General features: G+C 46.0%; 2 protein-coding genes across 2 annotated transcripts in view; both read right to left on the bottom strand.

The window, feature by feature from the left end:
* LOC138664103 (oocyte zinc finger protein XlCOF6-like) overlaps positions 1 to 17,143 on the bottom strand; it is a 248,716-nt gene that overhangs the window by 64,759 nt on the left and 166,814 nt on the right. The window contains exon 6 of the mRNA XM_069750529.1: positions 17,011 to 17,101. Within this exon, the coding sequence (XP_069606630.1) occupies positions 17,011 to 17,101 (91 nt within the window). The remainder of the gene's footprint in view (positions 1 to 17,010; positions 17,102 to 17,143) is intronic.
* Positions 1 to 17,143, bottom strand: part of LOC138664099 (zinc finger protein 665-like) — a 356,580-nt gene that overhangs the window by 298,898 nt on the left and 40,539 nt on the right. The window lies entirely within an intron of this gene.

Genomic DNA, 17,143 nt, shown 5'->3' with positions numbered 1-17,143 from the left:
ATAAGAATGGCGGTGGAGTAGCCATCTATGTGAAACATGACATTCAAGCAAGCCCAATGCAATATATGCAGAGCGTGACTGACCTTGAGTTCCTGGTTGTGAGAGTTGAGGCACCAATTCCATCTCTAATTTCAGTAATTTTCAGGCCTCCAGATTACAGCACTAATCTGTTTTTGCCACAACTCTCTAACTTGTTGAATTCGTTAGAAATTATTGAACATGGTCCACTAATTATTTGTGGTGACTTCAATGAGGATCTATTGTCAGATAGAAAGAAGCCCATATTTGAAATGCTGCAGTCCAGAGGCTACAAACAGCTAATTACAGCAGCTACTACAGAGAAGAATACACTTCTAGATCATTTGTATATTTTCAGCCAGCAGTATTGTGCCGAATCTGGTGTACTCCAAACATATTACAGTTATCATAATCCTGTTTATTGTATTTTAACCTAATTTGCACTCCTGTAATCAATTGATCTCCTGCAGTACTGCTAGACATGTGGTTCTCCTCCCACTCCTTTCTCTGTGGAGGGTTAAATGGCAGGAGCTAAACTCAGGGTAGGATGCAGGTAAGCACCTGATGTGTTGTGGATCTTTTCTCTTTTAGGAGGGAAGAGCAGAGACTGGGAGTACAAGTATGATTACAGTTTACTAACTAGTAGGCTGGGTTTTGGCTTAATCTCCTCTCTATTCCACATGCCCTCTAGCAATCTTATCTTTACTGAACTCAGGGCCAGGATGCAGACAAACACCTGTGTTGTGGATCTTTTCTCTTTTATGAGGGAAGCGCAGAGACTGTGAGTAAAGCCCCCATCACACATAACGAGATCGTTAGCGAGATCACTGCTAAGTCACCAGTTTTGAGATGCTACAGTGACCTCGGCAGCGATCTTGCCGTATTTGACACCTAGTAGCGACCAAACCCCCGCTGTGAGATTGCTGATCGTGACGTAACGGCCTGGACCATTTTCTGATCGTTCCTCTCTCGCAGGGCGGCATGCATCAGCGTGTTTGACGCCTAAGCAACAACCTTCACAGCGATTTCCTGGTGCCTGGCTCATCTAACAGGTCGGCGTATGGGTCGTTACAGCGACCCATATCGTTGCTATGTTGCTGTGGACGTCGTTGTTTTTGACATCTCACCAGCGATCCCAACGATCATTTCGCGACCTTCCAGTGATCCTGGCCAGGTCGGATTGTTGTCGGGATCGCTGGAGAGTCGCTTAGTGTGACGGGACCTTTAAAGTATGATTACAGCTTACTAACTAGTTGGCTGGGTTTTGGCTTAATCTCCTCTCTATTCCACATGCCCTCTAGCAATCTTATCTTTGCTGAACTCAGGGCCAGGATGTAGACAAACACCTGATGTGTTGTGATCCATGTCATGTCAGATCCATCATGGATCACCTTCTGATGGAGAGGGGCGCAAGTGGAAACGAAGCCTAACCCTGTACTGCTGAGTGGGGTATCTTGCCTCAGCAGTCCATTTAAGTTTACTTATACTGCTGTAGTTTATTTTGTCTTTACTAGTTCTCTATTTACCTGAGACTATATCAGGTATACAGCAGTCCTTTTAAGTTTACTTATACTGCTGTAGTTTATTTTGTCTTTACTAGTTCTCTATTTACCTGAGACTATATCAGGTATACAGCAGTCCTTTTAAGTTTACTTATACTGCTGTAGTTTATTTTGTCTTTACTAGTTATCTATTTACCTGAGACTATATCAGGTATACAGCAGTCCTTTTTTCGTGTATTTGACTCAGGACCCAGTGGATTACGGGTTTTATTATTATTTTTTTAGTTTTACAAGTAAGGTATGGATGCCTTTCTGTGAGTAACAATATTATGTTATAAATAACTAGATTTTACAGAAAAATTGTTGATCCAGGGATTTAATCTGACTGCCATATTTGGAGTCGGGAAGGAATTTTTTCCCTATGTGGAAAATTGGCTGCTACCTCATGGGGTTTTTTGCCTTCCTTTGGATCAACACTGCAGGATAGGTACACTAAAATAGGCTGAACTGGATGGACACAGGGCGTTCTTCAGCATAAGGGGTCAAAATAAGAGTGTGCAAATTTGTAGGTAAAAATCGAATGCAGGGAGGCGATCTGGGGGGACCTAGCCAAGATTGGGAGACGATTTGTCCCCGGTATGTGACATCTAGGGAGACGCGGTATCCCTGGTATGGAACATATAATATACATATGTATGAAGCTGAGTTACGGCTCCTACACACGTGTTTTATTAGTGTGAATTTGCACTAAAAAAACGCACCCCATTGATTTCAATGGGTTTACACACACTAGAGATGGGGGGGGGGGGGCTAGAGAGGAAACAGAGCAGACATATTTTGGTCAGTCAAGTGGGGAACATGTTAACAATCTTTCACCCATCTCTATTACACGTCTATCACCCACATTTATTATACATGTCATTGCCCACCTGTCACACATATCTCTCAAGTCTTCTCGTGTCAATTGTCTGCATGCCTGAAGAAATGCTTCACACTTCTATCAGACACATATCGCAAGCACGCATCGTAGGCGTGCATCACAAGTATGCACACGATATATGCAGCGCAAGCATGCTCAGGATATATGCAGAGCAAACATGTACTGAAGGCATGGGGTGCAAGTGTTTGGACAGAAGGCAGGAAAGTCCAAGCACCCTCACATTAAGTGTATACCGCGACATGCACAGAAGGCAGGAAAGTGTGAGTTGCGTGCACCCCATACACCTTATGTGTGAAGCACAAACATGCACTTGCATGCAAGCACAAGCATGTATCTAATGCATGTAATCGCGGCACCTATATCGTACATATATCACACTGTACTTCTATGATGTAGTGTAGGCATTTACTGAAGGCATGCATGCCACTTGCATGAGATAGTTTTATTGCAAGCGGACGGCTTGCATCCCCACTAGTTGGGTTCTCTGGCTAGCATGGGGAACTGACTCTTCTTTCAAAGAACCTGCACCTATCATCACCACACTTGGGGAAGGGGTTATAACGGATTTGCTTTGCAGGATCATGTGTGGCATATGTGGGCATGCATCACCACTAGTCGTGTTCTCTGGCTAGCATGGGCTACTACTGACGCTTCTTTCATAAAGTTTTCGATTGTCGGCTCCATTTCGGGGTCGGTCTCTTTGCAGTTTTCTGTATAGAAGATGGACACCCAAGAGGACAACTGAGATGGTGCCTACACATGGCGGAAGACAATACGTGTAAGAACCTGAACTGATCTTCACTTTAGATTGTAAGCTTTTAGGAGTGGGGTTAGCGCTAGGTAGGAGGATAGATATGATGCAGGGTGATGAAGCCTCCCTTATGTTTCGTTTTTCTGTTAGCTTCGTCTCAATGTTCGCCTCTTTGTAGTTTCCTGTAGCTGGACACCCACAGGGCAGAAAAACTAAACATGACAGACCCTGAACCGACCGCCATATTTGGGGTCAGGAAGGAATTTTCTTTCCCCCCGAGACTCAGATCTCCGAGGGTTTTCTACGCCTTTCTCTGTATCATCGAGTTGTGTCTCTTCTGTCTTACAATAGGAGGATGATTTGTCTCCCGGAGCTCAGGCTCCACCATGGTTCTGATACTAGAGACGCAGCTCCTGTCCTATAATACACGCCGTTATTAATGGCTCCTCTGCTAAATGCAAATAAAAGGAGTAAAATGTAAAAAAAAAAAAAAAAAAAAAAATTTTTTTGCAATCAAACTTTTTTTTTTACATTGGCTACTCTAAATTTTGAACACCCTAGCTTAGATAGTCTCCCCTTTTATTTTTTTTTAGTTAGGACTCGCAAGAAGATGAGGAGCCTTGACGTAGCTGGCGAGCTTACGTATTGCTGCACAAATTTTCAGCTACTTTTTTTTTTTTTAAGAGTTGCATTTTGCATAAATTACGTTTTTAAAAACTGAAATTTGGGCAGAATACTAACCAAGACCTCATATACAATCATTGTGGTACAAAAAAGTAGACAAAAAAATGAATGTGAGAATTTTGCATGGTGGGCTTTACACAATACAATATTGGTTGCAATATCATCTGCTAGCAGATAGAGATGAGCAAATGATTGCTCGGTGCCCGGTTTTATACCAAGTTTAAGCTTAGAGAAATCTGATTGCTAGATCTTTGGTAGCCGCTTTTGGCAGACGATATTGCTAGTGATCTTGACTAGGGATGAGCCGAACCCGTCTTTTGCCGTTAGTTTGAACCATTTCCAAATACTAACTTTTTTTATACGAATCTGAATACTAATACACACGAATACGAACATACGCAATAGGGGAAAAAGTGCGTATATACTGTACGTACGCATATTCGCTAATATGCGTACATATATTTGCTAATATGCGTACGCATATTCTCTCATATACGTACGCATATTCTCTTATGTGTACGCATATGCATAGCGGCATAGGCGGTGGAGTCAATGGGTTACGAGCAGGGACTCCAGAGTTCCGGAGGAGTCCCTGCTCTTAACCTATTGACTCCACTGATGCCGGGACCTGCTCTTTCGCTGTCATCTCACATGCTGCTGATGCCGGGACCTGCTTCTCCGATGCTGTGGGACCTGCCGATGGTGCTGATGCCGTGACCTGCCGATGGTGCTGATGCCGGGACCTGCCGATGGTGCTGATGCTGAAAACCTGCTCCACTGACCCCACGCTGCCAACAGGTAAGATGACAGCAAAAAAAAAAAAATTGGGGGGGGAACGCAAGATTCGTTACTAATAACGAACCTCAGTGAACGGTTCAGCTCAGGAAATACCCATCTAGTTATTATTATTATTATAGTGCTTTGAAAAAGCACTATCTTGTAATCCGATCGTAGTTAACTTCTTATTCTTATTAGGCTTTTTTCCGCAATTAATGCGGCCCGAACCGCTGGACGCACAGACTCCAGTGAGGCGTCATTTCGAAGCCAGCGTCCACGAGAGGTGTGCTAAGTATTTTTCGTGTCGATCGGATTTGTAGTTTTGGCGCAATTTGCGTTTGAAATTTTTTTTCCCCTCATTGGAATGTATTGTCTCAATGTATTTCAATAGGGAAATTTTGCCATAGGGTTATAATGGCTGACTTCTGAGGCAATTTCAAAATAACTGCCAACTGCCACCTGGCTGATTAGCTCATTGATATGTGCAGTCAGACCCAGTTACTATGCCAACGCCTACGAACTCTACATGACCCCACTAGGACACAGGTTTTGCCAGATAATATCAGCTCTTAAAGTGACCCGCCCACCAAATTGGCACCTGAGGTGCCCCGCCCATCAAATCAGGCCCCGAGTGGCCCCGCCCACCAAATGGGACCCCGAGTGGCCCCGCCCACAAAATCGGACCCAGAGTGGCCCCGCCCACAAAATCGGACCCCGAGGGGCCCTGCCCACCAAATCGGACCCTGAGTGGCCCCGCCCACCAATTCGGACCCCGAGGGGCCCCGCCCACCAATTTGGACCCCGCCCACCAATTCGGACCCCAAGGGGCCCCGCCCACCAAATGGGACCCAGAGTGGCCCCGCCCACCAAATGGGACCCAGAGTGGCCCCGCCCACCAAATGGGACCCCAAGTGGCCCTGCCCACAAAATCGGACCCCGAGTGGCCCGCCCACAAAATCGGACCCCGAGTGGCCCCGTCCACCAATTTGGACCCCAAGGGGCCCCGCCCACCAAATCGGACCCAGAATGGCCCCGCCCACCAAATCGGACCCAGAGTGGCCCCGCCCACCAAATCGGACCCAGAATGGCCCCGCCCACCAAATCGGACCCAGAGTGGCCCCGCCCACCAAATCAGCCCCTGAGGTGCCCCACCCACCAAATCGGGCCCCACCCACCAAACCAGCGCCTGAGGGGCACCCAAGTATGAAAGTCTTGCAGGGGCAGCCCGGGCACCATTCCAAAGCACTATCTGTAGTTCCTTCAGGAAATACCCATCTAGTTATTATTATTAGGCTTTTTTCCACAATTAATGCGACCCGAACCACTGCATGCTCAGACTCCAGTGAGGCGTCATTTCGAAGCCAGCGTCCACGAGAGGTGTGCTAAGTATTTTTCGTGTCGATCGGATTTGTAGTTTTGGCGCAATTTGCGTTTGAAATTTTTTTTCCCCTTATTGGAATGTATTGTCTCAATGTATTTCAATAGGGAAATTTTGCCATAGGGTTATAATGGCTGATTTCTGAGGCAATTTCAAAATAACTGCCAACTGCCACCAGGCTGATTAGCTCATTGATATGTGCAGTCAGACCCAGTTACTATGCCAACGCCTACGAACTCTGCATGACCCCACTAGGACACAGGTTTTGCCAGATAATATCAGCTCTTAAAGTGACCCGCCCACCAAATTGGCACCTGAGGTGCCCCGCCCATCAAATCGGACCCCGAGTGGCCCCGCCCACCAAATGGGACCCCTGAGTGGCCCCGCCCACAAAATCGGACCCCGAGTGGTCCCGCCCACCATCTCGGACCCCGAGTGGCCCTGCCCACCAAATCGGACCCTGAGTGGCCCCACCCACCAATTCGGAACCCGAGGGCCCCCACCCACCAATTTGGACCCCGCCCACCAATTCGGACCCCAAGGGGCCCCGCCCACCAAATGGGACCCAGAGTGGCCCCGCCCACCAAATGGGACCCAGAGTGGCCCCACCCACCAAATGGGACCCAGAGTGGCCCCACCCACCAAATGGGACCCCAAGTGGCCCCGCCAACAAAATCGGACCCTGAGTGGCCCCGCCCACAAAATCGGACCCCGAGTGGCCCCGCCCACCAATTTGGACCCCAAGGGGCCCCGCCCACCAAATCGGACCCAGAATGGCCCCGCCCACCAAATCGGACCCAGAGTGGCCCCGCCCACCAAATCGGACCCAGCGTGGCCCCGCCCACCAAATCGGACCCTGAGGTGCCCCGCCCACCAAATCGGCCCCCGAGGGGCCCCGCCCACCAAACCGGCACCTGAGGGGCACCCAAGTATGAAAGTCTTGCAGGGGCAGCCCGGGCACCATTCCAAAGCACTATCTGTAGTTCCTTCAGGAAATACCCATTTAGTTATTATTATTAGGCTTTTTTCCACAATTAATGCGACCCGAACCACTGCATGCTCAGACTCCAGTGAGGCGTCATTTCGAAGCCAGCGTCCACGAGAGGTGTGCTAAGTATTTTTCGTGTCGATCGGATTTGTAGTTTTTTTAAAAATCGCATTTGAACCCCTTTACCCCCAAGGCCAATTTTTACAATTCTGACCACTGTCCCTTTATGAGGTTATAACTCTGGAACGCTTCAACGGATCCTGGTGATTCTGACATTGTTTTCTCGTGACATAATGTACTTCATGATAGTGGTAAAATTTCTTTGATATTACCTGCGTTTATTTGTGAAAAAAACGGAAATTCGGCGAAAATTTGGAAAATTTCGCAATTTTCCAACTTTGAATTTTCATGCAATTAACTCACAGAGATATGTCACACAAAATACTTAATAAGTAACATATCCCACATGTCTACTTTACATCAGCACAATTTTGGAACCAAATTTTTTTTTTGTTAGGAGGTTATAAGGGTTAAAAGTTGACCAGCAATTTCTCATTCTTACAACACCATTTTTTTTTAGGGTCCACATCTCATTTGAAGTAATTTTGAGGGGTCTATATGATAGAAAATACCCAAGTGTGACACCATTCTAAAAACTGCACCCCTCAAGGTGCTCAAAACCACATTCAAGAAGTTCATTAACCATTCAGGTGTTTCACAGGAATTTTTGGAATGTTTAAATAAAAATGAACATTTAACTTTTATTCACAAAAAACTTACTTCAGCTCCAATTTGTTTTATTTTACCAAGGGTGACAGGAGAAAATGGACCCCAAAAGTTGTACAATTTCTCCTGAGTACGCCAATACCCCATATATGGGGGTAAACCACTGTTTGGGCGCATGACAGAGCTCGGAAGCGAAGGAGGGCAATTTGACTTTTCAATGCAAAATTGACAGGAATTGAGATCGGACACCATGTTGCGTTTGGAGAGCCCCTGATGTGCCTAAACAGTGGAAACCCCCACAAGTGACACCGTTTTGGAAAGTAGACCCCCTAAGGAACTTATCTAGAGGTGTGGTGAGCACATTGACCCACTAAGTGCTTCACAGAAGTTTATAATGCAGAACCATAAAAAAAATAATCATTTTTTCACAAAAATCATTTTTTTGCCCCCAATTTTTTATTTTCCCAAGGGTAAGTGAAAAAATTGGACCCCAAAAGTTGTTGTACAATTTGTCCTGAGTATGCTGATACCCCATATGTGCGAGTAAACCACTGTTTGGGCGCATGGAAGAGCTCAGAAGGGAAGGAGCGCCGTTTGACTTTTCAATGCAAAATTGACAGGAATTGAGATGGGACTCCATGTTGCATTTGGAGAGCCACTGATGTGCCTAAACATTGAAACCCCCCACAAGTGACACCATTTTGGAAAGTAGACCCCCTAAGGAGCTTATCTGTTTGTGTGGTGAGCACTTTGACCCACCAAGGGCTTCACAGAAGTTTATAATGCAGAGCCGTGAAAATAAAAAATCTTTTTTTTTCCCACAAAAATTATTTTTTAGCCCCCAGTTTTGTATTTTCCCGAGGGTAACAGGAGAAATTGGACCCCAAAATTTGTTGTCCAATTTGTCCTGAGTACGCTGATACCCCATATGTGGGGGGGGGGGGGGGACCACAATTTGGGCGCATGGGAGGGCTCGGAATGGAAGGAGCACCATTTGGAATGCAGACTAAAGGTACTGTCACACTAGACGATATCGCTAGCGATCCGTGACGTTGCAGCGTCCTCGCTAGCGATATCGTCCAGTGTGACAGGCAGCAGCGATCAGGCCCCTGCTGGGAGATCGCTGGTCGGGGAAGAAAGTCCAGGACTTTATTTCGTCGCTGGACTCCCCGTAGACATCGCTGAATCGGCGTGTGTGACACCGATTCAGCGATGTCTTCACTGGTAACCAGGGTAAACATCGGGTAACTAAGCGCAGGGCCGCGCTTAGTAACCCGATGTTTACCCTGGTTACCAGCGTAAAAAAACAAACAGTACATACTTACATTCAGCTGTCTGTCCCTTGCCGTCTGGTTCCTGCACTGACTGCTGGCCGTAAAGTGAAAGCAGAGCACAGCCACAGCGGTGAGTCACCGCTGTGTGACTCACCGCTGTGCTGTGCTTTCACTTTCACTTTCCGGCCAGCAGTCAGTGCAGGAACCAGACGGCAAGGGACAGACAGCTGAATGTAAGTATGTACTGTTTGTTTTTTTACGCTGGTAACCAGGGTAAACATCGGGTTACTAAGCGCGGCCCTGCGCTTAGTAACCCGATGTTTACCCTGGTTACCGGGGACCTCGGGATCGTTGGTCGCTGGAGAGCTGTCTGTGTGACAGCTCTCCAGCGACCAAACAGCGACGCTGCAGCGATCCGGATCGTTGTCGGTATCGCTGCAGCGTCGCTAAGTGTGACGGTACCCTTAGATGGAATGGTCTGCAGGCGTCACATTGCGTTTGCAGAGCCCCTAATGTACCTAAACAGTAGAAACCCCCCACAAGTGACCCCATATTGGAAACTAGACCCCTAACCCAGACACACCCCTAACCCTAATCCCAACCGTAAATGTAATCCAAACCCTAACTTTAGCCCCAACCCTAACCCTAACTTTAGCCCCAACCCTAACATACATTTTTTTAATTTTTTAATTTTTCCCTAACTAAGGGGGTGATGAAGGGGAATTTGATTTACTTTTATAGCGGTTTTTTAGCGGATTTTTATGATTGGCAGCCGCCACACACTGAAAGACGCTTTTTATTGCAAAAAATATTTTTTGCATTACTACATTTTGAGAGCTATAATTTTTCCATATTTGAGTCCACAGAGTCATGTGAGGTCTTGTTTTTTGCGGGACGAGTTGACGTTTTTATTGGTAACATTTTTGGGCACATGACATTTTTTGATCGCTTTTTATTCCGATTTTTGTGAGGCAGAATGACCGAATACCAGCTATTCATGAATTTCTTTTGGGGGAGGCGTTTATACCGTTCCGCGTTTGGTAAAATGGATAAAGCAGTTTTATTCTTCGGGTCAGTACGATTACAGCGATACCTCATTTATATCATTTTTTTATGTTTTGGCGCTTTTATACGATAAAAACTATTTTACAGAAAAAATTATTATTTTTGCATCGCTTTATTCTGAGGACTTTTTTATTTTTTCGCTGTGGCGGCTCGTTTTTTGCGGGACAAGATGACGTTTTCAGTGGTACCATGGTTATTTATATCCGTCTTTTTGATCGCGTGTTATTCCACTTTTTGTTCGGTGGTATTATAATAAAGCGTTGTTTTTTGCCTCGTTTTTTTTTTTTTTACGGTGTTCATTGAAGGGGTTAACTAGTGATATAGTTTTATAGGTGGGTTCGTTACGGACGTGGCAATACTAAATGTGTGCACTTTTATTGTTTTTTTTTAAATTTAGATAAAGAAATGTATTTATGAGAATAATTTTTTTTTTTTTACACATTTGGAAAATTTTTTAAAAACTTTTTTACTTTGTCCCAGGGGGGACATCACAGATCGGTGATCTGACAGTTTGCACAGCACTCTGTCAGATCATCGATCTGACTAGTGCTGCAGGCTTACCAAGCGCCTGCTCTGAGCAGGCACTTGGTAAGCCACCTCCCTCTCTGCAGGACCCGGATGCCGTGGCCATCTTGGATCCGGGTCTGGAGCAGGGAGGGAGGTAGGGAGACCCTCGCAGCAACACGATCACATCACGTTGCTGCGGGGGTCTCAGGGAAGCCCGCAGGGAGCCGCCTCCCTGCGAGATGCTTCCCTGTACCGCCGGCACACCGCGATCATGTTTGATCGCGGTGTGCCGGGGGTTAATGTATTGGGGGCGGTCCGTGACCGCTCCTGGCACATTGTGCTGGATGTCAGCTGCGATAGGCAGCTGACACCCGGCCGCGATCAACCGCGCTCCCCCCGTGAGCGCGGCCGATCGCTATGACGTACTATCCTGTCGAGGGTCAGATAGGCCCAGGGCACCTCGACGGGATAGTACGTCTAAGGTCAGAGAGGGGTTAAAAAAATTTTTTCCCATAGGAATTATTGGCGACTTTTCCATGACCCCCAACTTGACCTTCCAAAGATGGCAGCTATGCAAATGTACGGTGTCCATTTTAGGACATGATCATTTATCTAAGTCAAACATCAGAATAAAGGGACTATGACACCCTGACACTCCGAAACCCTGACACTCCGAAACCCTGACACTCCGAAACCCTGACACTCCGAAACCCTGACACTCCGAAACCCTGACACTCTCACACCCTGACACTCTCACACCCTGACACTCTCACACCCTGACACTCTCACACCCTGACACTCTGAGTGTGTGCAAAAGTAAGTGCGCCCCCGTTCCGTGTGTGCAAAAGTGCGCCCCCGGCCCCAGGTGTGCAAAAGTAAGTGCGCCCCCGGCCCCGGGTGTGCAAAAGTAAGTGCGCCCCGGGTATGGAAAAGTAAGTACGCCCCGGGTGTGCAAAAGTAAGTGCGCCCCGGGTGTGCAAAAGTAAGTGCGCCCCCGGCCCAGGGTGTGCAAAAGTAAGTGCGCCCTGGGTGTGCAAAAGTAAGTGCGCCCCCGAGTGTGCAAAAGTAAGTGCACCCCCAGCCCCGGGTGTGCAAAAGTAAGTGCGCCCCCGGTGTGCAAAAGTAAATGCGCCCCCGGTGTGCAAAAGTAAGTGCGCTCCGGGTGTGAAAAAATAAGTGCGCCACGGGTGTGCAAAATTAAGTGCGCCAACGCCTACGAACTCTACATGACCCCACCAGGACACAGGTTTTGGCAGATAATATCAGCTCTTAAAGGGAAAGGAACAGCACAGCACAAATGCAAATCTAGCTTAATCACATGACCATGCCGCTGAAAGAGAACATGTACCAAAGTGGATGTAGAAGCCCACTGCGCCCCCTAAGTGACGCCGGGCAGTATTGCGGCTCTTAAAGGACCCCAGGTGGTTTTAAGGCCCCAAAGGGACCCCAGGTAGTTTTAAGGCCTCTAAGAGACCCCGCGCAGTTTCAAGGCTTCTAAGGGACCCCGGGCAGTTTTAAGGCCTCTAAGGGACCCCGGGCAGTTTTAAGGCCTCTAAGGCAGGGGTCCCCAACTCCAGTCCTCAAGGCCCACCAACAGGTCATGTTTTCAGGATTTCCTTTGCATTGCACAGGTGATGCAATTATTACCTGGGCAAGACTAAGGAAATCTTGAAAACATGACATGTTGGTGGGCCTTGAGGACTGGAGTTGGGGACCCCTGCTCTAAGGGACCCCGTGAAGTTTTAAGGCCTCTAAGGGACCCTGGGCAGTTTTAAGGCCTCTAAGGGACCCCTGGCGGTTTTAAGGCCTCTAAGGGACCTCGGGTAGTGTCAAGGCCTCTAAGGGACCCCGGGCAGTTTTAAGTTGAAAGTGGCCTTGGGGACCCCCGAAGGTCAAAGCTACCCACAAGGGTGACCCCGCCCACCAAATCGGACCCTGAGGAGCCCCGCCCACAAAATCGGACCTAAAGTGACCCCGCCCACCAAATTGGCACCTGAGGTGCCCAGTCCACCAAATCGGACCCTGAGTGACCCCGCCCACCGAATCGGACCCAAAGTGACCCCGCCCACCGAATCGGACCTAGATTTACCCCGCCCACAAAATCAGACCCAGATTGACTCAACCCACCAAATCAGACCCAGAGTGACTCCGCCTACCAAATCAGACTGCCTGAGGGGCACCCGTGTGAAAGTCTTGCAGGGGCAGCCCGGGCACCATTCCAAAGCACTATCTGTAGTTCCTTCAGGAAATACCCATCTAGTTATTATTATTATTTATTATATGTGTTCTTTTTTAGAATGGAAATCAAACTTCTGAGTGACAAGCTTTTTTGCCGTTAAAAAATATATATTTATATAATATGAATGTAAACAAAGGTGTCATTTTTATTCACACTATTTACCGACCACCTTAAAGGGACACTGTCACCTGAATTTGGAGGGAACAATCTTCAACCATGGAGGCGGGGTTTTTGTGTTTTTGATTCACCCTTTCCTTACCCGCTGGCTGCAATATTGGACTGAAGTTCATTCTCTGTCCTCCATAGTACACGCCTGCGCAAGGCAAGATTGCCTTGCGCAGGCATGTACTATGGAGGACAGAGAATGAACTTCAATCCAATATTGTAGCCAGCATGCAGCCAGCGGGTAAGGAAAGGGTGAATCAATCACCCGAAAACCCCACCTCCATGGCTGAAGATTGTTCCTTCCAAATTCAGGTGACAGTGTCCCTTTAACTCACTATATTGTACATGTTGTTACAATTTCAGGGACACAACATATGTCCATGTTTACTGAGATGATTTTGTATAATTTTTGAAAATAATTCTATAGTTAGAAATCTCTGGTGATTACTTTTCAGCACTTATATACAGATATCATGCCAGAACATTATAACGTTATATTATGCATGTAGAGAAGAAAGCTTCTGAGGTTTTTAGGCTGAGAAAATTCTCCAGAACAGTACAGCCTGTGACTCCCTAGTAATGTTTCTACCTTTCATATCAGGGGTCTTGAGTTCGGATCCCCGGCACTGACAAGCTTCAAAAGTGTATTAAGCAACATCCACTGAGTGCCCTGTATTAAACAGGACTGGGAATACAGAAGTATCTCTTCTGCTTCAAAAGTGGCAAAAAAAGGACCTAAAAAGGTTAAGTGCCTGACAACAATTTTTTAGTCACTGTAAATGGGTGCTCTAGCAATTTTTCCAGCTCAGTCACCTGATTCCACTGACTTTCATTTAGCGTCAGTTGAGGGTTAGCCATGTCTACAAGAAAGGTTTTCAGTTCAACCAAGCGCTGAATCATTAAGCAAGTACTGCCCCATCGTGTGGCTTGATCAATAATTGCCCCTTTTCCAGCACGTCTCTTCAAAATTGAGTCAACTTTAGGGGTTCTGGCAACAGTAGCCAATTTTCTCACCTTGCCAATCAGTGCAGCAGCATGTCCTTCTTGCAGACTGTCTCTTATAGCCAGCTGTAGCGTATGCACAACACAGCGCATGTGATGAATGAAAGAACGTATTGACACAGTTTCAACAAGATCATCTAAACTATCATGTTGCTGTTCATTTGAAGCAACTTCAGTTTGCTCCTCAGTTACAATACTGTGTTCCTCTATTTCAAACATTTCTGTGTCTGTGGACCCAGAATGTTCCTCTAGCTGCTGGTCACCATCATTACTCTCATTCATTAGCTTAATAGTACTAATCATATTTGAAGCATTGTCAGTTAGGACGGAAAGAATTTGCTCTTTTTTAAGTTCATAGTCTTGCAGAACCTTTTCCACCAAGACCTGGAGAAACTCACTGGTGTGATGAGCTTTGGTGTCTTTTACTGCCAATGTCTTGGTAACTATTTCATTTTTGTCACAAACAAATCGGACATTGATGGCAAAATAGTTCACTCTGTGACGTGTGCAGGCATCCATTTTAAGAAACAAAAAAAAAACTCTCAAGGGATGCTTTCTAAGTTCTTCCTTTTGTTTAAAAGCTTCTTCGATTACTAATTTTCTAATTCTCTCTCTCCAGAGAAACACCAAGCTTGCGGGCCATTTCCCCATTCAGACACATAAAAGCTGGTCGTGAAAATAATGAAATAGGCAAACTATCCTTTACAACAAGCTCTATGATCTGTTTTTTAAATGTATCTACTGTCATTGTCACAGTAACTTTGTCACTGACAAAATATCTTGCAACTGATGGCTGCAAAGTTCTCTGCTCCTTTGTTTGGCTGGAAGAGCTGGGCACTGGTTCATTGGTTTGGATGCAGTCTTTCTTATCCACTGCTTTAAGTACTTCTGGATGAAAACGCTGTAAATGTCTCTTTAGATTAGAAGCTCTGGTAGGAGCATTTTTATCTTTGCCTGAATATGCACTGATCTTGGCTTCACAGCATTTGTTTTCGTCTGGATCATTTGTCATACACTGACAGACATAATGTTTTCTATCTTGAGTGATGGTGAAATGTTCAACTACAGCTGATTTAATGTGACGCTTCTTTGACACTCAGGTTTTTAATTCTGCATTCACAATCCAAATGACAATTGTTTTTCCTAAAAACAATTGTACAAAATTATTGCCAGGTCGTACAACTGATATAGAGGTCAGTAATACTGGTATTCCTCATGTACTCACAGTTAACTGATGCAAAGTTTGTTGAAAGGATAATACTTCTTACAGTCTTCCTCTTCTGAGTAGCAGCTGTGAGATGCTTGGAAGACGCACACCAAACATCTAGTCTAGAGGAGGAGCTTTACTACTAAGAATTTGCAACACATTTTCACTTTCAGTTTCATACATTGTAAGTCGGGGTTGGGTCAGCATGAGGTTAACCAAGTATAAGATTAGATAAGGGCAGTGGAGAACAGTGACACACAAGAAGTAAAGGTACCGTCACATTAGAAAGGAAAGGGGAATATCCAGCACGTCCATCCAGTGTAAATAAAATATCCAAAATTTATTGAAGCATTTTAAAAAACAATATTAAAAAAGAGAGAGAGAGACTCTCTCTGCCTGACGCATTTCTGGCGCACCACGGCGCCCTTAGTCATAGGAAGGGCTATGACTAAGGGCGCCGTGGTGCGCCAGAAACGCGTCAGAGAGAGAGAGTCTCTCTCTCTCTCTTTTTTAATGTTGTTTTTTAAAATGCTTCAATAAATTTTGGATATTTTATTTACACTGGATGGACGTGCTGGATATTCCCCTTTCCTTTCTTCTACTTCAGCTGAAATCACCAGCAGGTACAGCACCCACCAGCTATATTCATTTGCAACGGTTTACAGATGCATGTCTCGGCGTGTCAAGCTCCTAACCTTCCCTCTCCCCCCTCCTCTTTTCTTGAATGTACCCTCACATTAAGCGACGCTGCAGCGATCTAGACAACGATGCCGATCGCTGCAGCGTCGCTGTTTGGTCGCTGGAGAGCTGTCACACAGACAGCTCTCCAGCGACCAACGATAGCGAAGTCCCCGGGTAACCAGGGTAAACATCGGGTTACTAAGCGCAGGGCCGCGCTTAGTAACCCGATGTTTACCCTGGTTACCATTGTATAGAATAAAAAAAAAACATTACATACTTACATTCCTGTCGCGTCCCTCGCCTTCAGCTTCCCTGCACTGTGTAAGCGCTGGCCGGCGTTGACACTGGGGGACGCAGGGAAGCTGACGCCGGGGGAACGTAACAGGAATGTAAGTATGTAGTGTTTTTTTTTTTTACTTTTACAATGGTAACCAGGGTAAACATCGGGTTACTAAGCGCGGCCCTGCGCTTAGTAACCCGATGTTTACCCTGGTTACCAGTGAAGACATCGCTGAATCGGCGTCACACACGCCGATTCAGCGATGTCAGCGGGTGATCCAGCGTCGAAATAAAGTCCTGGACTTTCCCCAGCGACCAACGATCTCCCAGCAGGGGCCTGATCGTTGGTCGCTGTCACGCATAACGATTTCGTTAACAATATCGTTGTTACGTCACAAAAAGCAACGATATTGTTAACGATATCGTTATGTGTGACGGTACCTTAAGAAATGTCTCTATCTCCAGCAGAACTGCTTATCACTGTTGTTCATAGTTTGATAGAACATATATATTTGAGTAACATTTATAAAATTCATATGAAAGTTCAATTGTGAAATATTAATACATTTTTTTTAATGATGGAGTCGGAGTCGGTACATTTCTACCGACTCCAACCAAAACTAACTCCGACTCCACAGACCTGGCACTGCTGCAAGACAGCTAATGTAAACTGACCAGATATGTGCAAGAGATGAAATGTCCGAACATGTCACAAAATAATCATATATTATTATAAGCACAATCATGGCGCATAAATAAATACCCATAATGGATTTGTGCTCCCTCTGGGATGGAGCCAACCCGATTGTTTTTTAGGTTATACTCACCTGTGCGGTTATCTGTGGGAATCTCCTCTTTACACTGCTCATAACCTCTCATATATGTCTCTGTAGTATTAATATGGTGCAGATATTTACCCTGAAACAAAAATTTTAAGAGTCAGAGAAAGATGAAAAAATA

Source organism: Ranitomeya imitator, chromosome 2, assembly GCF_032444005.1.
Source record: "Ranitomeya imitator isolate aRanImi1 chromosome 2, aRanImi1.pri, whole genome shotgun sequence".
NCBI lineage: Eukaryota > Metazoa > Chordata > Amphibia > Anura > Dendrobatidae > Ranitomeya > Ranitomeya imitator.
The sequence above is the reverse complement of the archived record's forward strand: the minus strand, read 5'-3'. Positions and strand labels throughout refer to the sequence as shown.